Raw genomic sequence first — 21,440 nt, forward strand, 5'->3', positions numbered from 1 at the left:
CTAAACGTCAGGGCAGAATTTCTTTTCTACGCCCCCCAGGGGCCTGGCTTTCCTTTTCTGTGCCTCGCTGTGCCCTTCTGAGTCACCCGCCTCGGGGGGGTTATCAGGTGTCTCTTCTTCATCAGCCTAAAAAGTAGCAGACGGGGCAGAGCACAAGGTTCACACCGACTGTCCTCCCAGGTCCTTCCCTGCTGCCTCCTGGAGAGGACACTCTCTCCGAAACCAGCTTCCCCAATCCTCTGTACTGTCTAATTTTTACTTCTTCTCACAAGTGACACTAACCGCTTCGTGGCTCAGTCTGAAGTGCGGGGCAGCCCAGCGAAACCCCTGTGTGCGCATCCCTGCTCCTGAACTCTGCCTTCTGTTAAATGAGGGAACTATGGACGTAAAACGGGGACGTCTCTCCTTCTCCCTTCCTCCACGTCCATTTCTCCTCCCGCCCCTCCCCTCTCCTGCAAAGAGCTCCTTCTGGCCTAAACAGGAGACCTCGGCTGCCCTGTGGTGTCGTGGGTGCTGGGAAACCCTCCAGCCGGTTGAGCTATCTGCTGAATAGTTATGTAGAAGGCTGCGGTCGGAGAAGATCAACCGGCCACCCTAGTGTCCAGTACGAACTTGGCAAGTCCAACAGACACTTATACACACAGGGACACACTCACGCTTCACAGAGCAACAACAGGAGCGCAATCAGAGCTGTACAGACACCCCACCTTCTGTCTCGCGTGCTTCTCTGTCCACTGCCTGGCATTCCTGAGGAAGACGGGCTTGTTGTATTTAAACTCTGAGGACTGAGATGGAAGCAGAGAGTCAGTGGAGAGAGGAGGGACTTGGTAACCAAGCTGCAGGCGCTACGCGAGCCTCCCCAACGGAGAGCAGGGCGTGGGGAAAGCAGGCCGCGAGCGGGGGCCGGGGGTGCTTACGATGTCGGCCATGAGCGGGTCATCGGGGTTGGGCTCGGCCATGAGCTGCTGAACCGAGGCCAGCAGGGTCGCGATGTTGAGGGACGGTCTCCAGGCGCCCTAGGCAGACAGGCAGACAGACAGCGGCCCTAAGAACGCGCTTCTCTAACACAGGTTTTAGAGCCGAGGGCCACGGCAGGCGAGAGGGCTGGCCCTGCTCCCACCACTCTTTTTTTTTTTTTTTTTTTTGTTTTTGATTTGTGGTACGCGGGCCTCTCACCGTTGTGGCCTCTCCCGTTGCGGAGCACAGGCTCCGGACGCGCAGGCTCAGCGGCCATGGCTCACGGGCCCAGCCGCTCCGCGGCATGTGGGATCCTCCCGGACCGGGGCACGAACCCGCGTCCCCTGCATCGGCAGGCGGACTCCCAACCACTGCGCCACCAGGGAAGCCCCCACCACTCACTTTTGGCGGCAACTTGAGAACATCTAAACAAATCCTTCCAGCGGAATCGATGTTGGGATGGTAGATGGGAGTCAGAAATCGGATCTGAGGAGGTTCAAATGGGTACCTTTGAAAGCACAGGAGAGTATGGAAGTTTTACTGAAATACTGCTTCTTACATTATAAACAGCAGCTGGTGACTAATTAGGACGACAGCCTTTGAGAGGCAAACCTTTGCTCTTGCCAAATTTTTATTACAAAAATTTATGAACAGTAGAAAAGTTGAAATAATAGTACTGAAAGCCCTCTCGTACCCACCACCTGGATCAAGCCCCTTCACCCTCTAAATACTTCAGCATGTCTCTCCTAAGAATAAGGTCCCTCTCCTATAGAGCTGCAAAACTATCAGTATACCTATGAATAAAATATAAAAATGATTTTCCAGTATCATCTATTACTCAGATTTCCTCAATTTTCCCTTTTTTTTTTTTTTTTACAGATGGGTGTTGAAAAACAGGATCCGATTTTGATTTATACACTGCATTTGGAAAATCCCCATCGGTCTCAGAACTGACGCCCCCCGTGATTACTGAGCTGCTTCTCTCAGGACCTGTAACGAGCCTGGCCTGGTGAACAGGTATCTACAAATCACAAACTACACTACAGCTACCACTCCCCTGAGGACAGCCTTACAGGAGACCTGGATTAAAAGGGGCCTTAACACAGAGGCAGAGAGAAGGGTGGCTGCCAGGTGCCATGGGAGCCAGTGTTTAATGGATGCGGGGGTTCAGGCTGGGAAGACGAAGAAGTTCTGGAGATGCATGAGGGGGACGGCTGGATGACAGTGTGATTGCACTTAATGCCACCGAACCATGTGCTTAAAAACGGTTTAGACGGTCAACTTTATGTATATTTTACTACAGTGACGGGCAGGGGGTGGGGTGGGGGTGAGGCCTAGATGTGGTCCAGCTCAGTGTTAAGAAAAAGAAATCGAACTCCGGAGACGTGAAGTAACTTAAGTCATGGTAAGACGAGGATTAAAATCCAGGTACTTTAACTCCTGCATTCAACACTCTGCGACACTGCTCTGTCTTCCAGTAACTGCGCTTTACCCTGGAAATTTAGGATATAGTTTTCACACTGACCTCTCAGGAACGTTAACTTCCAGCTTGAAAACACCTTTTTCGTAAGGTGTGTCTGCTCCACCTAATATCTCTTAAAAAAAAAAAAAAAAAAGAACGAAACGTCAAGAGGTAATCAGATGATCTGAATTACCACACCCCATGGACCTAATGAAGTCTGGTCCTAACGGAACAGCTGGGTCTGGGACAGAAACTCTCTCAGGGCTTAACAAGTCCCCATGCAACGTACCAGTGTACCCAAAGTTGGTGTCAATCAAAGAATACACAGGACATCGAAACAGAAGGTGGACAACGCTGGCCTCAGATCACATACAACCTGCAGTTCTGCTCTGGCTGGAACGCAGCGTTCTGAACACTTATGTTTCCCATCTGGCCTCACAGATATTTGAGGTGAGCTTTGGTACTAACACTGCTTCAAAGCTGATACCCAGATCTTGGCTTACAAATCAGTAAAAGATGGAATCAGAGGCCAAAGAAAAAATGTCATGGAAACCTTTTATAAATGTAAACAAATTAGGTAGAAAGATGGCCAGGCACTTTGACCTTGCAATTGTCCCCTACTTTAGAAGAACACACAGGTGTTCAAACTTCAGCACGACCTTTGACAGGGTCGTGACCCGTCACGCCCGGTGCGACACCTACGAGCTCGCAGATCTTCCATTCGGTCCCCATCCTGCCAGCATGTGATGCCCGGGGGCGGCTCCGCGGCCAGCAGGCTCAGCTCTCTCTTCAGACGGGATGCTCTCTGCATGACCCCAGGGAGAGTCACCCACACACGGTTCCCGGCGCCGCACTCAACGCTGGCTGGGATCCCTGTGGAGAAAAGGGGCACCCACGAAAGGGTCAGTAACAGTGACCCCAGTTTTTAGCACACGGTTGCAATTCACTGAAGGACAAACTCCTCATGTTAATCTCTATTCTGAGAAGGAAGTCTGAGTTTTTTCTATTTCCTTCTAGTTATCTATTCAAGCAAACACATCTAAAAAAATAAAGTATAAAACAATGCAGAAATTTCTACAAAAACTCTAGATGCTTCATATTAATGTCTGTCTCCACTGAAAATAATTAACTACTGAGGCAGAGCCTGGGTCTAGCTTTGCTCCCCACTGCGTCCTGAGGTACCCAGCAGAGAAGTGGATGGTCAAGTACTAGCTGTGGGGGGAGAGCAAGGGCGGTGACGGGGGACAGTCATCACTCCAACGCGAGGTTTATAAACTAATGCTTCAAGGTCTGGGGTTTTCTCCACGTAGTTTGGAATCCACGTATTTCTCAGCCCTTCAGAGTCCACTCCGTCAATTTCATCTTTCTTTAGTATTTCCAGTCTTCTTTCCTTCTTCCCATCAACATTCAAACATGCTCGACATCTCTCTCATCGAAAACAAGCCCCTCCCCCCTTCTCAGCCCTACTCCCCCCTCTGGCTACCTCTGGCTACGCAGGTGAGTCAAACACCACCTCCCAGTCTGCTGCCGTCTCTACACTTCATTCGTGACATTTTTGACAAATACATAACATTAATGTAATCAATTACGTTAATATTTACACTTTTGTGTATTAAAATTTTCCTTACCCCCAAACTTAGACACTTCCACATTTAAGTCTTTGATCCACTAGCAATCAGTTTGTGTGTATAGTGTGAGTAGGGGTCCAAGTCTGAATTATTTCCCTCATGTGAAAAGCCAAGTGTCCTAGTCCCACTTATTGAAAAGTCCATCCCCTCCCTGCTGATGCTGGCATAAATTTCCATACATGTACGGATGGCCCTGTTTGGGGATTATCGAACTTGTTTCATTGGTCAACTGTATTCTCTTTCGGCCAATACCCCACTGCTTTAATTGTAGCTTATTATTAGTAAGACCTGGTATATGGGAAGGTGAGTTCTTCCCCCTTGTTCTTTTTCTTCAGGAAGGCCTTAGTTATTTCTTAGTCCTCTGCTCTCCCATATGAATTTTAGAACAGGTAAAAAAGTCTACAAATACACACACACACACACACACACACACACACACACACACACACACAGAAAGCTGCTGTGATTTGGACTGGAATTCCGCTGACTGCATAGATCAATTCTGGGAGAACTGACGTCTTTATGGCAGTGAGCCTACAATTCACGAGCACGCTGTGTTCAGGTCTTTCTGGACGCTCTTCGATAGTTTTATAATTTTCTCTATAAAGAGTTTACCTTTTGTTAGATTCATTCCTAAGTACTTTATATTTTTATCTTTTTTCAAACTCTATTTTCTCCCCACTTCTTATTGATATATGTAAATACGGTAGATTTTAAACCAAAACTTAATAATGCTAATGATGAATCTATTTGGGAGGCGGTCTGCGGTTGGTAATTCTACATATATCATCCATGAATAATCAGTTCTTCCCTTCTAACCTTTTTCCTGTCTTCTGTTCTGGCTATAACTTCCAGTACAAGGCTGAAGAAAAGAGCTGACAGCTGGTATTCTTATCCTATTCCTAACCTTAGAGGCAAAACTTTCAACACTATTGCTTATGGGTAAAACTGGCCTATAATTTTCCTTCCTAATTTTGTCATCAGTTATCAAAGTTAAGCTGGCCTCCTGAAATGAGTTAGTTTGACATCCTATAGAAGAGTCTGGGCGATTATCTGTTTCTAAGATGTCTGACAGAATGATACCTGGTAACGGCGTTTTCAATGTGAGAAGATTTTAAACTACAAATCCAATTTCTTTAAATATTACAGCATTATTTAAGCTTTCTATTTCTTCTTGAGTCAATTTTGGCAAGTTAAATTTTTCTACAAATTTATCTATTGCATTGTTTTACATTTATTTGTACAGAGTTATCTTTTCAATTCTGACATATAATGCTATACATTGCTTTCTAAGTACCAGTGCATTACAAAGTTTTGATATGTAGAATGTTTATTCCTCTATTCTCAAATTTTCTAATTTCCATTACGATTTCTTTAATTTATTTAGAAACAGATTTCTCAGTTTTCAAACATGAAGAGCTTCAGAGTTGTATTTACTATTGATTTCTAATTCAGAATGCTCATGGAGCCACAAGCATAAGGAACATGAAGAAAACACCAAGACACATCCTTATTAAACTGCAGAAAACCAGTGATAAAAAGTTTAAAAAGCATCAAGAGGAAAAAAAAGTCATATTATGTACAGAGGAACAAATGTAAAAAGGCAGCAAATGTCTCCTCAGAGACAATGCATGCCAGAGGACAGTGGAACCACATCTTTAAAATATGGAAAGAGAAAACTGTTGACTTAGAATTCTATATCTGGCAAAAATTAAGGAGATAAAATGGAAAAATAATTAAACATAAGGGTAAATCTTTGCGACCTTGCATTGGGCAAAGTCTTCTTACATACGACACCAAGAGCACAAGAGACAAAAGAAAAAATAAACTGAATTTCATCAAACTTAAAAGCTTTTGTGCTTCAAGAACATCATGAAGGAAGAAAGTGAGGGGCTTCCCTGGTGGCGCAGTGGTTAAGAATGCAGGGGACGTGGGTTCGAACCCTGGTCTGGGAAGATCCCACATGCTGTGGAGCAACTAAGCCCCGTGCGCCACAACTACTGAAGCCCGCGCCTAGAGCCCGTGCTCCGCAACAAGAGAAGCCACCGCAATGAGAAGCCCACGCAAGGCAACAAAGAGTAGCCCCTGCTCTCCGCAACTAGAGAAAGCCCGTGCAGCAACAAAGACCCAGCACAGCCAAAAAAAGAAAGTGAGAAGACGATACACAGTAGGAGAGAAAACATTTACAAATCATACACTTGATAAGGAACTTATTTGTATCCAGAACATATAAATAACTCAATAATGAAAAGGCAACCTGATTAAAAAATGGACAAAGGATCTGAATAGATATTTCTCCAAAGAAGATACACGAATAATTCAATAAGCACGTGAAAAGATGCCCAACATCATTAGTCACTAGGGAAGTGCAAATCAAAACCACAACAAGCTGTAACTTCACAACCACTAAGATAACTATAACCAAAAAGACAGCATCTAAGTGTTGGTGAGGGATGTGGAGACACAAATCCTCATATGTTGCTGGTGGAAATGCAAAACGATGGAGCTGCTTTGGAAAACAGTCTGCCAGTTCCTCAAAACGGTTAACAAGGAGTAACTTATAACCCTGTAATTCTACTCCTAGGTATATAATCAAGAGAACTGAAAACATATCTACATGAAAATCTGTACATGAATGGTCACAGCAGCATTATTCATAATAGCCCAAAAATGGAAACAATCCAAACGTCTGTCAACTGAAGAATGGATAAACAAAACGGGGAATGTCCATACAATGGAATATCATTCCGCAATGAAAAGAAAGAAAGTGATTCACCAATTCCACTTCTGGGAATACATCCAAAGGAAACAACTCTAACTTGAAAAGATATCTGCATCCTCATGTTCTAAGTGTTATTAACAATAGCCAAGACTCAGAAACAACATCCATCAATGGATGAACAGCTAAAGAAGTTGTGGTATGTATACACAATTGAATACTATTCGGCCATAAAAAAGAGGAAATCCTACCATTTGCAGCAAGATGAATGGACCTTGAAGGCATTATACTAAGTGAAATACGTCAAAGACAAATACTGTATGACCACACTCACTTATATGTGGAAAAGGTCACATTTCAGGATCTGGTTCTCAGTTTTGTAGTCTAAAACTTCAACTTGGCAGTAAACCTAGATTTGATAGGGCTTAGATGTACTAATTCATGCCAAGCTCACTCACAAAGACTTAAACATTAATTAGAAGGTCAATTTATTAATTTGTAAAACTACAGTAAAGTTTTTAACTCCACATATTCTCTCCCTAAGTTATTCCTACTTGGAAAACTAATTATAATCAGAAGATTACCTGGTGGTCATAGATTGTAGCTCGGAGGACGATAGCAACTTACAATAATCCTAAACTTAAACCGAGGCATCTATCTTAACCATATGTTTAAAGGTGACTCAGTTTGTGTATTGGTTGGGTCAAGGTACTCTCCGGAACTGGGGTGCAAAGACAAAGCATCCTTTGGTTCTTCTTCTAATCTCCAGGGCTATTGCTCCTCCACAATTGACACACTCAGAAATATTTAAACAGAATTAGTAATACTACAGGCAAATTAATATGTTATATAGAATCAATTACACTACAACAGTCATTCATGTAAATTATTCTAAATTTCCTCAGCCACACCTTTAAGACCATCATCTCTGGAACCAGTTACTTTACTAGGTAATTAACCACTATTTTTATATACTGATCCTTACCACTTTTTCTCAGTGAGCAGACACTGGGAATCAATGACAATAAAACAAATATGCAAAAGTCCCAGAGTGTCGGGGGGTGGGGCAGGGGTACGTCTGATGGAGCAGGGAGGAGGCGGGGGTGGGGGGGCCTGCAGGGAGAATGTCTACGGGAGAGGGAGGAGGGGGCGGGACGGCCGGGGGGAGGGCATGCCCGGAAGGGACGGGGGAGGCCCGGGGGCTGGGAGGGGGCGGCCGCTGGGGCGTGGTGGTGGCAACGAGATGGCTGGGGCGGCCGGGGGACAGGGTGACAGGCCGGGGGCGCGCGCCCTCCACGGCTGTCAAGACATCCAGAGCCTCCGTTCCACAGCCGATAGTCGGAGAAGAGGAAGGTCCCCCGACCCCCACCCCGCAGACCCCCGCGGGCGGCCTCTCGGCAGAAGAGCCAGAGCACCCGCTCTCTCACCTGCGCTGACGCCCCTCGCAGTGCAGAGGCGCCGACCGGCCTGCACCACGCCTGCGCGAGCTCGACAGTTGCGTCGCCCCGCCTCCCGCCCGCGAGGGTGTGATTGGTCCGGAGCGCCGCCCGGGAGGAGCGCGGACTCCGATTGGCTAGGCTCCGAGCTGGCCACGCCCACGCGCTTTGAACAGGGGCGCGGCGCGCGGGAACTGGCTCGGGACTGGCTCCGTCTGTCCGAGCGATAGGCGTGGTAGGAGGAACCGGGAGAATCTGATCTGGAGAAGGGGCTGCGGTCAAGGTCTTTCACGTGGAGGGACTGCCGCTCCAGGACAGTCGTACCCGCGGAGGGCGCTCCGGCAATTCAACGGAATCTGAGGGACTGGGGGTTCGGAGCCGGGTTCCGACTTGGGGCGCGCGGCCCGGCGGCCCTGGCTTCCCGCGCGGGGAGCCTCCGTCGTGTTCGGACTGCACTGCCGGCCGGAGGCCGCACCCACCCTCGCCTCCTGCTCCGGCCGCGGGAGGGGCGGCCGGTCCTCCTAAACCTGCGGACCGGTACAGTCCGACCGCTGCGGGATTTGTGCGTTCAGCCCAGATCTGCGTTCAGTAGCCGTGGCTCCCGGTGACCGCTGCGTGGGGCGTCCTCTCTGCCCCGCAGACCCGCGCTCTCCAGGACGGTCCGCGGCGCTCCCGGGGCCTCACGTCGGCTTGTGGGAGTGAGCCACGAGGGGAGCTGCGAATCACACAGGAATCCTGTTACTGTCCAGTTAGCTGTCGGGTTCGCACCTACTGTTAGCGTTTACTCATTGTGGGGAAATGTTTTCTGTCTTAATTCTGGAGTTAGCTGCTTATTTTAGTACTGATATTTTCTATTTTAATTTCTTCAGTGTCTTCTCTTATTTTCCACCCCAACTGTAACTGTGTCACAATTACAGTTCTGTCTTCGGAGCTGAAATTGATTACTTTCTCGGGTGGTTTTCTGAGAATCGAGTCTTTAAAATGTTTCTTAGAAAAACCAGGCACTAGGTTGAGTCTGGTGGAAAGGAGAGATAGTATGATAAAACAAGCAAAGACCTGTAGTTCTGGAAGCCAAACCGAAAGAATTGGGTAAAAGAAAAAAGAAAACCAGAAAGAACTCCATGGGCTAAATGTACAGTCTCTGTTTGTCCACCAGAGGGAGGTATGTTAACTGGTGGGAACAGAGGCCACGCTGAAAGGTTTTCGTAAGCTGAACCGGTGTCATTGCCTTAAAGCATGGAGTATTCTAATTTGTAGTTCATGTTTTAAGTGTATGGGAAATTATTATCTAATAAAAGTTTCCTCACTTTATACAAGAGAGTATGTGCATCATAGCTGGTGCACTTAGTACATTTAAAAGTTCAAAAATTGTGGTGATGGTTTTGCAATGTGTAAAAATACCAAATCACTATGTTGTGCACCAGGAACTGACATAGTTTATAGGTTAATTATACTTCAACGAACAAACAAATCTTACAGAAAAAGAGAACAGATTTGTGGTTTACCGCAGGCAGGGGAATTGGATGGAGGTGGTCAAAAGATACAAATTCCAGTTATAAGATAAATAAGTACTAGAGATATAATGTCCAATGTGATAAATATAATTAACACTGCTGTATGTTATATATGACAGTTAAGAGAGTAAATCCTAGGAGTTCACATCACAAAATATAGCTTTTTCTTTTTCTTTTATTTTGTTATCTATATGAGATGATGGCTATTCACCAAGCTTACCGTGGTCATCATCTCATGATGTATGTAAGTCAGATCATGCCACACACCTTAAACTTATACAGTGCGGTATGTCAATTATATCTCAGTAAAACTGGAAGAAAAAAGTATAAAAATTATGTTTTACTTATACACAGGATTATTTGTCAGGATTTATTCACTTGCATATAAAATACTTTTTTCTTTAGAATGTTTAGGAAATCTAAACTCTCACGTTTGTTTAATGGTAGTAAACAATTGTATAAATTTATTGTTTAAGTTTAGTCTCAGAGAGCCCTGCTTGGGGGAAGACGTTTCAGAAAAAAAACTTAGATGATTTTAATTTTGAAAAGCTTTTCAAATCATTATACACAGATTGATCTGTTGTTTTATTTTTGGTGGCATAACTTTCTTTTGGCTGAGCTAGTTAAATTAATTAGATTATAACAATTATCACTGAATTCCGTAATCACATAGCTGGAAGATTCATCTCCTTCCAGGTAGGTTTGCACTTAAATTACGTAAGGAACTTAACTACTTATATTTTTCTTTAAAATCTCCAAAGAGGGTATCATTTTCTTACTACCTCAGGAAAAAAGCAAGTAAAATAGATACAGTAAGGAAGTACTACCTGGAACTTCCTAGTATTGAGACTGAATTCTTCCTATTGAGATTTAAGTTCATACCTCTTGGGAAAGTATGGATTTGACTTGGACTTGGCCAATTTTAGCTTATTTTTACAACTGGAACCAGATGTTTCTTCTTTCCTGATTCTGAATGTGGAAAGAATACAGCCAGAAGAAGTATAACATTATCGATCCATGAAAATTTTACCCTAGTTTAAAAATCCTTATTAGAAAACCAGTATGTAAAATATATGGTCCAATTATACATACTTTTTTTGAGCCGATATTGTGTACCAGGATCATAATGTTAAAATGGTGCACGTGGATTGCTGTCAGAGATCTGTTTCCTGAGATTTCAGCAATTTGCTGAAATTTGAAAACATGCCCTTCTCTTACTTTCTTGCTTCCTTGCCAGACTAGCAGAGTTCAGCTAATAATGGTTTCTTGAAGAGGGTTAGGTTCCTAGCTAAGTATTATTTCCTATCTGGTTTAATATCAATATTTCTTTTATTCTATAGGGACAGTTCTATTTGAGAGCTTGTGAACAATTTTAATTATCAGCAAGAGGCTGAGGTGGAATACGAAGAGGTTCCATGCTGACAAGTTACAAAGTAAACCTCATACAGAATTTTTAATTCCAATAGATGATGAGGCATGAGAAGTTCTATGGTGACTAAATTAGTGCAAGGAAAATATGGCTATATAAGGTATACAGTATTACATCTTTTTATGCACACTGTTCTTCACAGTTCTCAAAGATGTATGACTTAATTAGTATTTATAAAGAATTCAAGGATACCTAATTAAAGCACATACGGATAGATGTAGTATTATTAGACATAATAATTTACATTTATATGTCCCTTTTTCATTTGATTCTTGGCTTGTCTCAGGGGAAATTGAGGCACATGATAGAACATAGTAAAGTTTCCCTTTACAACGACCTAATCATTTTTGCAACATTTTTTTAAAATGAAAAACTTCAACCATACAGGAAAGTTCAAAGAACCTAATAATTGTATATGTTCTCTATCATAATGGAAAACAGTTTTGTCCAGGGCTAAAGCCCTGGGGAGTTAAAGTTACTGAGTCAACAGGTTTTAATAACCAAGTTCACTGTGAATATGAAAATGGCCTGCGTGCTGCCTTAGGAATTTAGGACGTGCACGGTATTTTTTTTTAATTGAACTATAGTTGACTTACAATATTGTGTTTGCACCATAGTATTTTTTTGTAGCTTTGGGGAAAAAATCATGGAAGACGGGATATATGCCCCACATATGCCTCCCAAGTAAACTTAAGATCCATGTAAAGGGTAGAAGAGGAGGAGAGAGACAGAAGGGAAACTAATATTTATTGTGAACTGGTATACGCACAGAGATAGTACTAGATACCCTTGCATGTATTATCTTATCCGCTCCACATGACCACCCTGTGAGATTTTTTTTTTTTTTTTTAATTTTTTGGCCGCGCCGGATCTTAGTTCCCGAGCAGGGATTGAACCGGCGCACCCAGCCGTGAAAGCGCCGAGTCCTAACCTCTGGACCTCCAGGGAATTCCCTAAGGTATTATTATTCCCATCTTACAAATCAGGGTCGGAGAAGTCAAGTAACTTGTTGGGAGGAGAACTGAACTTGAATGCGCTTCCCACTATACCTGCGAGCATCATTCCCAGGATCTCTTCAGGGCCACCTGTTAATGCGTTCTAAATTACAACGTTAATAAAGCTCTGCATATACAGCCAGGACACGGTTTTGAGAGTTTCGGGTACTTTCCATCCAGTTTTCCCCAATAGAAAGTAGGGATAATTACCGACCCCTTTTCCACTTCAAAAGACTGACGTGATAGTTAGGGAGCCGAGATTAGCTGTAAGTCAGAACAAGAATAAACTACGACTCCCAACAAGCCCGCGGAGGTGACTCGGGCGGGGGACAGCTCCCGCTTCGGGGCAGAGGTGACCTCGCGCGTCCGCGGCCAAGCAGGGAGCCCCCCCCCCCGGGCCGCGCCTCTTTCCCGATGCATCCAGGGACTTGTAGTTCCCTTTGGGCGCGGGTGCGCCCGGGGGAAGGGGGGCGCGCGGATCTCCTACTACAAGTCCCGTGATGCAACCGGGGCTCCCCCGCGCCTGCGTGCTGAGGCCGCGGGGGAGTGCGGGCGGCGCGGGCAGCGGAGCAGTAAAGATGGCCGCGCGCGGGTCTCCGCCCTCCGCTCCCGGCTGAGGCGCTTGGCGGCGGCTGCGGCGGCGGCCCGCAGCAGCGGCGGCGATGGCGGAGATGGAGCACCTGGGCGGGAAGCGGGCCGAGTCGGCGCGGGCACGGCGGGCCGAGCAGCTGCGGCGCTGGCGGGGCTCGCTGACGGAGCAGGAGCCCGCCGACCGGCCGGGCGCGGAGCTGCCGCCGCAGGCTCAGCGCGGGGGCCCGCGGGTCCGCTTCGAGGACGGCGCCGTGTTCCTGGCCGCCTGCTCTAGCGGGGACACCGACGAGGTGAGGCGGCTCCTGGCCCGGGGCGCCGACGTGGACACGGCCAACGTGGACGGCCTGACCGCCCTGCACCAGGTGAGCGCGCGGGGCCGGTGGCCGAGCCGCCTCCCGCCCCCGACCCGTGGCAGGGGTCCCCGCCGCCCGGCAGTGTTCGCATCCCGCCGCCCCCAGTCGGCGCGGTGTCCCCCGGTGCGCGCCCGCGCCGCCTGCCCGGTTCCCTCTCGGAAGCCGGCTTTCTGTTCTCCCGGGAGCGAGTCCGGGGTCGGGCCGGGGCTGGCGGGTCTGGGTCCGCGCTGCGTCCTCTGGTTTGCGATGGTTCGAAGGCAGCTTCCGTGTCCCGCGGGCCCAACTCGCGAGCCCCCGACCTCACGCTCTCTCCGCCAGCGTTACCCGCGCCGGCGGAGAACCAACCTGCGGAATCACCTGGTTGGTTTGATGCTCGTGGAATAGCCTTTCTTTTTTTCTTTTCCCCTAAAGCCCCCTGTGGAAATGACACGCCCCGGATCGGGCTGTAATCTGTGGACTGTGGGTAACTTGACAGTTAGTTTTGTGCTTGGTACGAACACCTTCACTTTCCCCCTCTTATGCAACCATGTTCTGTGTGGCTGTCATGACTAACTCCACCCTCCCTCTCCACGTGGAACTCCATCAGTTATTTCGGTGAGCCGAGAGCTGGACACCCACTCTTAATCTCTCTTGTTTTCCTTCTTTTGCTGTCTGTGCAAAGTGGATGTGTTGGCATGAGAATCCGCTTATAAATAATAAAGTTCGCGTCATACCACTTCCCTGAACATATTAGCCAGTACCTTAAAATTCGTCCTCACCATGTTTGCAGTCCTTTTTTTTTTTTTCAGATAAAAGAACCTTCTTTTCACCCTGTTATATGCATTTCTTCGTGCTCTTAACAGTGCCCCACCTAAGGTAGCAACCAACATTTGTGTAGTCCTTTGCTTTTTAAAAATTATTTTATATGTCTTACTGCATGTAATCTCAGCAGTGATCCTTTGAAGTAGGTGTGGCAGGTAGTGTTCTTATAATAACCGTTTTACAGTTGAGGAATCTGAAGCTTAGAAAATGGTTGCTTGTGCGAGATTCCAGGGGCGAGAAGTTGCACTTAGGCATGGATTTTTCAGATTTAAGCTCCAGAGTTGTATATCTCACCTAATAAGGAGCTGAATATAAATCAGATGGACACAAAAGAGTGTAACCGAAAGTGGGGTCCGGCTGCTCGCAAGCCAATAAAGAGGGAAGTTTGGTGGAAAGGAAAGTTTGCTTTACTTTGGATGCCGGCAAGTGGAGGGGGGAGTGGGGCGGAGGGTGGACGCCTGCCTAAAGGCCGACAACCCCCGCCGACAATCAGTGGCCAAGAGCTTTTACGGGGGAGTTTCAGGGATGTACAGGCAGAGGGAGGGGGCTACATGCAGAAACAGCACAGTCAGCTCTGACGGTCATCTTGAAATTGGTCATCGGTGGTCTGATCAGCGTCATCTTGATTGTTTTAAGTACGGTTAGGCTTCAGTTCCAGGGTCGGTTTGTTCCCATTTCTTGAGGCCGGTTATCAGAATTATGGCAGCTTAGGTCATGGCTACGGCCTGGTCATCATGTAGTTAACTTCTTCCAGCTGGCGGGGGTTTCAGTATCTACAAAGTAAACAGCTCACAGGATATGGCTCAGAATATTATCTATAGCCCTTGAGGAGGGACTGAAGGTCCTTGACCATGCTTAAGGACTAAACTATTATTATTTGGTCTCCTTTGACTGTTTTCCTTTGTTTCTGCATTTTCTCACTTCTCTGATTAAACTTATTCTTTGACTAAAGTTATTCCACAGACAAAAGGCAGGCTGAGGACATGGGGGGCATAGACCATAGGGTCTTTCTCTGTTTCAAGAGAGCCACGTGCATTATTTTAAATTTCTGAGCCCTTTGAGAGGACGAGTTTTTTCTTTTCAGATGTATTTGGGATGATAAGGAGATTGAGGTCTAGATTCTGAAAGAAAACACTTGAAGGGGTCCTAGAGGCTGGAGGAGTAGAAACCTGTTTCCAGTCCACGTGTTCTTTATTGAAGCACAGTTTTCTGAGTATAACTCAGTAGCCCTGTTTCTTTTAAGGTGACTCTGCCAGCTGAGCCTGGCCCTTACCACACACACTTTAACAATGCTCTGAGAAAAGCACCTACTTTGAGGTTACTCCTGGTAGGTCTCCTTCCCACACCAGGAAAGCACTTTTCTGACCCCTTTTCCTGAGACTGGTCCCCTTGTTGTCTTCCTTTCTCTCTTAATTACCACCCCAGATTGTGAAGTGCAACTTCTCTCAGTTAATATTCTTTCACATTCCGCAATCTCCTGAAATAGAGGAAGAGATGACAGCTGTGGAATTTTCTTTGAAACACCTGCCAGTGCACTATGGCATTCCTCCCTATTTACAGGGCTGGTGGTGAGTTGAGTTGACCAGGTATACTCAATACTAGGAGATTCAGCTAGAGATTAAGCCGCTTGAAGATGTGAGATCAAGCAAACCTTATGTTGAGAGACCATCCCTTTGCTTGAATCAAGACAGGGGCTTATATTGGCTCAGGAATCCTTTTACAAGTCAGTTTCTGCAGAGTTACAGTATGTTTCTCCCATGTCTGAAGAACTCTGAAGATACATACAAGATTATTTTCAAAATGTGAGGCTGGAGCCTCCAGAGGCTGAACAGCCATCGAGTGAATGACTGCTTGTCCCGTGAAGCGGAGAGTGGTACACTTCCATGAATTACTTAGTTAAAATACCCCCCTGCTGTACGAGTGTGATGTGAACTGTCAGGATGACTGCTTCCAATCTCTCTTGTTTCGGCCGCAACCTCCTGACCAGCTGTGGACTATTACCTGAGCACATTGGAAGAAACTCCCAGAAGATGTTGGGGGGATGAGTCTTCTTCGCCCACAAGGTTACAATAGATGTTTTGCACTTCAGGTTGTGGTGCCTTGATGCTACTTTTGACTTAGAGACCTTTCTTTCTTGGCAGCCTTTGCTTCTGCCACGAGGTGCTTGAGTCAAAGATAAGCTCCAGGGGGCCTATTAATAATGCTTGAAATAGATTGGGATAAGAAATATCTCAAAGATTAGACCTACTCTGATGAAAGCTTTGGAAACTGATGCAGTCTAACCAAACTTGGGCAAATACATTAAGATTCGGTGTGTATGTAGAGCCGTCAATGAAAAGGGCGTTAATCTGATTATATAACCCTTGGAAGCACATGTTTGCTCACAGAGGAATTCCCGTTTTATTTGTGTGTATATATTACAGGGCATGAAATGTGGGCTAATAATTCTCTGTGCGCTGGTACTTTAAAATTTTCTCTTTATTTGTTTGTTTATTTTGTAAGGTCGATTATTTTTTATTTGTTTATTTATTTTGTAAGGTCGATTATTAGCACCTGTCTTGTATCCTTAGCATTATGACCTTGGGTACTGTAGGTCCAGGTCCAGGCTCTTAGGACTGTATCTACCAAGTTATCAGGGTACCGAGAGGCAAGTGCTTGCCTTTGGAAAGGAGGTTTTCTGGGACTTGTTAAAATGATGCCCGCTCTTCCTTCAGAGTGTATGGTATTGGCACTTACGTTTATGCGGGTGTGGGGAGGACACCGATGTCAGTACACGTGGATCTTAACACTAGGCCAGGCTGATCAGTCTTCATTTGGAGGGATACCTAGGAGACTAGAGTGATACTGTGCTTGACTCAGAATTCGGGTCGGTTTTGTAACAGTCTTAGAGTCCACGTTTGGACCCTCAGGGTCACCCCAGACTGGAATTCAACTCCTAGTACCTAGCCCCTGTCCTTCTAGAGCTGCCTCAATCTGACCCTGTATCCTCAGGGAAATGAAAATTATCTATTTCCCTGGAAGAGAGGTGGAGGTAGGGATAGATGAGGGAAGGAAGAGAGGCAGAGCAGTTTATATTCAGAGTGAGACAGAAGAACACAAGATGATTACCTGTTCAGTTCAACTCCAGATACTATGTATGTGTGCCGACTTGTAAGATAAAACTTGTATTCTTCTTTTAATTGGGGTGTAATTGACATTTAACATATTAGTTTCAGGTGCACAGCATTTGCTTCAATATTTGTGTGCCCTGTGGAATGATCGCGGTAATAAATCTAGTCACCATGCAGAGTTAGTTTTTTTTCCCTTGTGACGAGAAATTTTAAGACACACTTTCTTGGCGACTTTCAGATACGCACTGCAGTGTTATTGAGTGTAATCACCTTGCTGTACATTCCATCCCTGTGATTGATCGATTTATTTAACTTTTTATTTCGTTTTGGAGAACAGTTGATTAACAATGTTGTGATAGTTTCAGGTGTACAGCAGAGTGATTCAGTTAGACATGTACACGTATCCACTGCTTTTCCAAATTCTTTTCCCATTTAGCTTGCCACATAATACTGAGCAGAGTTCCCTGTGCTGTTCAGTAAGTCCCTGTGGGTTTTCCACGTTAAGTATAGCAGTGAGTACATGTCAGTCCCAAGCTCCCGAACTGTCCCTTCCCCCACCCTTCCTCCCGGGTGACCGTAAGTTCATTCTCTAAGTCTGTGCGTCTGTTTCCGATGACTTGTTTATTTTATAACTAGAATAACACTTGTATTCTTAACCTTTTCTCTTTTACTCCAAGTTCATTATTTATCCGTCCTATACTTCCCCGTGTGAAGGTCCGTCCTATACTTCCCCGTGTGAAGGTCCGTCCTATAGCTCCCCGTGTGAAGGGACTTATCCTGGATATTGGTGAATTTTGCTTAGTATTAGGGGCGCAAGGTAATCTGGGATTAAGAAAATCCTGTTGGCGTCTTGCTTATTGTGGATCTGGAACAGTCATCCTGAGTCACTTTGGTAGTTTACCTCTTCACATTGGTTAATAGGAGGCCTTCAGAACATGTTGGCCACCTGGCCACTTGCCTAATGAGTATTTGTCTCAAGTTGCTGTGCCATAATGGAACTCAAAGCCAGATTTGGAAATTAGGTTTATTTTTATGGTGGTTTTTTTTTGGGGGGGAGGGTTGGGGGAGTACAGATGCAAGTGACTTTTATTTGTTCCCTAGCCAGATTTTTGTTCCCCATTCTTAAAGTCCTGTAGAGAAGCTATATACTATCATTTGGGCTTTGGAATCTTCTCAGTGAGTATTTTCCAATAGCCAAGCTGTAGTTGTGTTGTGTGTAGATGACACACAGTTCTGCTAAAGGTAGAGGGCTGGACAGGTCTTATTGGTAAATTAAAATTGAGTCCCTGCTTATTTTTATTTGTACATATTTTTAAATTAAAGTATACTTTCTATACAGTAAAATTCACCTTTTACAAATGTAGAGTTCTGACGAGTGCACACAGCTGTGTACCCACCACAGTCATGGTACGGAGCACGTTCGTTACGCCCAGGGTTGCTTTGTGCTCGCGGCCGGCTCCTCCTCCCGCCCCCAGCCCTTGGCAGCCCTTCCTCAGTTTCCTGTTCCTGTAGCCACGATGCCATGTAGACGGATCGTACAGTATGGAGCCTTTTGAATCTGGCTGCTTTCGTTTGCTGTCATGTGTTGAGGTTCATCCATGTTGTTGTGTGTGTCTGTAGCGCATTGGTCTTTATTGCCGAGAGATGTTCCGAAACGTATGGATGTACCACAGTTTGTTTATCCGCTCACCAGTTGAAGGACATTGAGGTTATTTACAGTTTCTGGAAATAATGAATACAGCCGCCATAAACATTTGCATACACATTTTTGTGTGAACATAATTTTTCATTTCTCTTGGTTATATTCCTAGGAGTGGGGCAACTGCATCACGTGGTAATGAATGTTTAACTTTAAAAGAAGCTGCCAAGCTGTTTTCCAAAGTGGCCCCACCATTTTGCTTCCAAACAGCAGTGTCTGAGTTCTAGTTGCTTCCCGTCCTTACCAGTACTTTGTGTTATTTTTTTTAAGCCATATTGATAGTCATGTAGTGGTGAGTCATTTCCAATGACAGTTATAATACTAGGAGTAGTTGTAGTGGCAGCAGCTGTAGGTGGTAAAAGTACTGATCATAGCTCCCACTATTTTTGATGCTATTTACTCTGAGCCAGGGACTGTTCTGTGTTCTTCTGATATGTTAACTCGTGAGTAATACTCAGAAGAACTCACGAGATACGTACTTTATCATTGTCTGGATCTTACAGAGATGGGGAAGCTGAGACACTGTCCAGGGTCGCACAGGTGATGGATTGCAGAGCTGGAATTTATTTAAGCTCAGATCCCCAGCGGACACCTGAAACCGCGTGCAGTGTGCAACCCTGTATGTACGTACCCTGGGCGGGTTGGAGTGCTGACCCTGCAAGAGAAAGCCTGTGTGTGTCTTTACAGCCGGTCCTGCATTGCCAGGGCTCCACATCTGTGGATCCAACCACCTGGGTATCGTCCAGTGCTGTAGTACATGTTTATTGGAAACATCTGCCTATAAGTGGACCTGCACAGTTCAAACCCCTGCTGTTCAAGGGTCCATGGTACTGTTATTTCCTTACTGACGGGTGGGCAGTGTGCGCAGACTGGGTGTTCTGGACAGGGTGGGGCGGAGTGGGTGGACGGGAGAGTTCATCAGCTATTCTGAACGGCGGTCAATTTAAAACTTAGGGATTGCTTATTTCTGGAATTTTCCATTTGGTATTTTCCGACGACAGGTGACTGAGGAAAGTGAAACCAGGGGTAAGGGAGGGGAACTACTGTATATGTCTGCTGATAGGCGCAGTTTCTGCCATCAAGGAACCCAGTCTGGTTTGGAGATAGATAAATAAAAAAAAATTCCTTTTAGAGGGGTACGTTCTATGATTCACTCCTAAGTGGGGGGACAGAGGAAGGCGGTTCAGGGTGAGAGGCAGGAATGGGTGTGGTGTGTAGGCAGAGCGTGCAGGGGAGTCCCGATGGACGTGTCGGGAGGGGTGGGGATGGGGGGGATGCAGTCCTTAGTAGAGAACGGTGGGTTTGAGCAGGAGAGGTAACCCAACCACAGCAGTGTTTTAGGAATAGGAAGCTGTAATTGGATTTCAGAATGGATGGAGGGACAGAGATGAAAGAACCAACTGAGAGAAGAGAGAAGAGAAGAGAAAAGTGTAATACAGTTCTAGCCTGAGTCTGAGAGACTTGTGTTAGTCAGACAGGAATAGGATTCAGTCCAGCATTGGACTGAGCTGCTCTGAAGACATCCACATAGAAATATCCTGTCGACATCTGTGTGGTTCAAGGCCCGTCATCACCTCCCATCTAGGCTCCGGTTCTCTCACATTTAAAATGAGAGACTTGGATATTAGCATAAAGGTGAGAGTTGAAGGGATGAGTGTGAAGAGGATGGGGTAAAATATGAAAGAGGAGAGCAAAAAGCACAGTTCGGTGGCAGCAGAGGAGGCGGAAGCTCCGGTCGGAGCTGTAGGGTAGGTGGCAGGTGGAGCGATGCCCCTCAGGGCCTGTGGCTGTCACCTTACCTGGCGACAGGGCCTTCGCGAATGTGACTGAACTTAGGATCTCGCGCTGGGAAGATTTGCCTGGATTATCCAGGTGAGCCCAGCGTAATCTGAAGGGTCTTTGTGAAGGGAGGCAGGTCAGTAGGAGATGTGATGGCAGAAATGAAGCTGGAGCCGTTGAGGAAAGAGACAAGGCGGGCGGGCAGGCTCGCGCACCTGAAAAGGGCGCGGGGACAGAGTCCTCCCTCAGAGCCTCCAGAAGGAGCTGGCCCCGCCGGTGAGAGCGACTCCAGACTTCCGGCCTCCAGATCTGTGGGACGGTGAATACATGTACTTTCAGGCGCTGAGTTTATGATCCTTTGCAGCAGCAAGAGGAAACCAATGCAGAGGAGAACCGAGAAAGCCCAGTGATACTGAGGAGTTTCGGGAATGAATGGTCAATCATGTAAAAGGAAATGGAGGAAGAGGCCTGAAAAAAACCTAGATTTGGTCATTTATAATTTTTGAAAGAGCAGTTTCAGTAGGAAGGTGTTTTGAGGACTATTCATGGAGGTTATATGACATTTTTACTATTAGGGATAACTTGTTAGTCTTTCTGTTGACTTTTGGAAGGGGAAAAAAAAAGATCTACCATCAGTGTGATTACAACTGTAAATTAGGGCCCAAAATATATGAGAAGACTCCTAAAAGGATGGTTTCCGGTTAGTTCAAGAGGTTTCATAATTTATGAGTTAAGAATACTTTAGGATATTAAACCTGGCACTAGAGGCAGGAAGGTTGCATTCCGGTTACTGAAGGGCTGACTAGCTAGTTTAGGTTATTTTATTTCCCAGTTCTGCTTTGGCCCATTTCCCACTCATTAGCACTGTCACTGGAAGGCAGCCTTAGTGGAGCCGTGACAGGGAGGTTAGTGCCAGCAAACTGTTTCATCTGCTGTTTATTCTTTCACATTCATTTACTGAATGAAT

General features: G+C 45.9%; 2 protein-coding genes across 3 annotated transcripts in view; one reads left to right on the forward strand and one right to left on the reverse strand.

Moving 5' to 3' along the window:
- On the reverse strand, positions 1–3,230 carry UBE2T (ubiquitin conjugating enzyme E2 T). Its single transcript, XM_065895414.1, has 6 exons — positions 3,122–3,230; positions 2,483–2,552; positions 1,360–1,465; positions 918–1,016; positions 708–785; positions 1–126 (listed from the first exon to the last, which is right to left on the reverse strand). The coding sequence occupies exons 1-6, from the start codon at positions 3,228–3,230 to the stop codon at positions 1–3; spliced, it is 588 nt and encodes a 195-aa protein (XP_065751486.1).
- A 9,572-nt stretch (positions 3,231–12,802) lies between these two features.
- Positions 12,803–21,440, forward strand: part of PPP1R12B (protein phosphatase 1 regulatory subunit 12B) — a 197,169-nt gene continuing 188,531 nt past the window's right edge. For both annotated transcript variants that reach the window (XM_065875856.1, XM_065875848.1), the window contains exon 1: positions 12,803–13,093. In XM_065875856.1, coding sequence (XP_065731928.1) covers positions 12,803–13,093 — 291 coding nt within the window. The remainder of the gene's footprint in view (positions 13,094–21,440) is intronic.

Source organism: Phocoena phocoena, chromosome 1 (assembly GCF_963924675.1).
Source record: "Phocoena phocoena chromosome 1, mPhoPho1.1, whole genome shotgun sequence".
Taxonomy (NCBI): domain Eukaryota; kingdom Metazoa; phylum Chordata; class Mammalia; order Artiodactyla; family Phocoenidae; genus Phocoena; species Phocoena phocoena.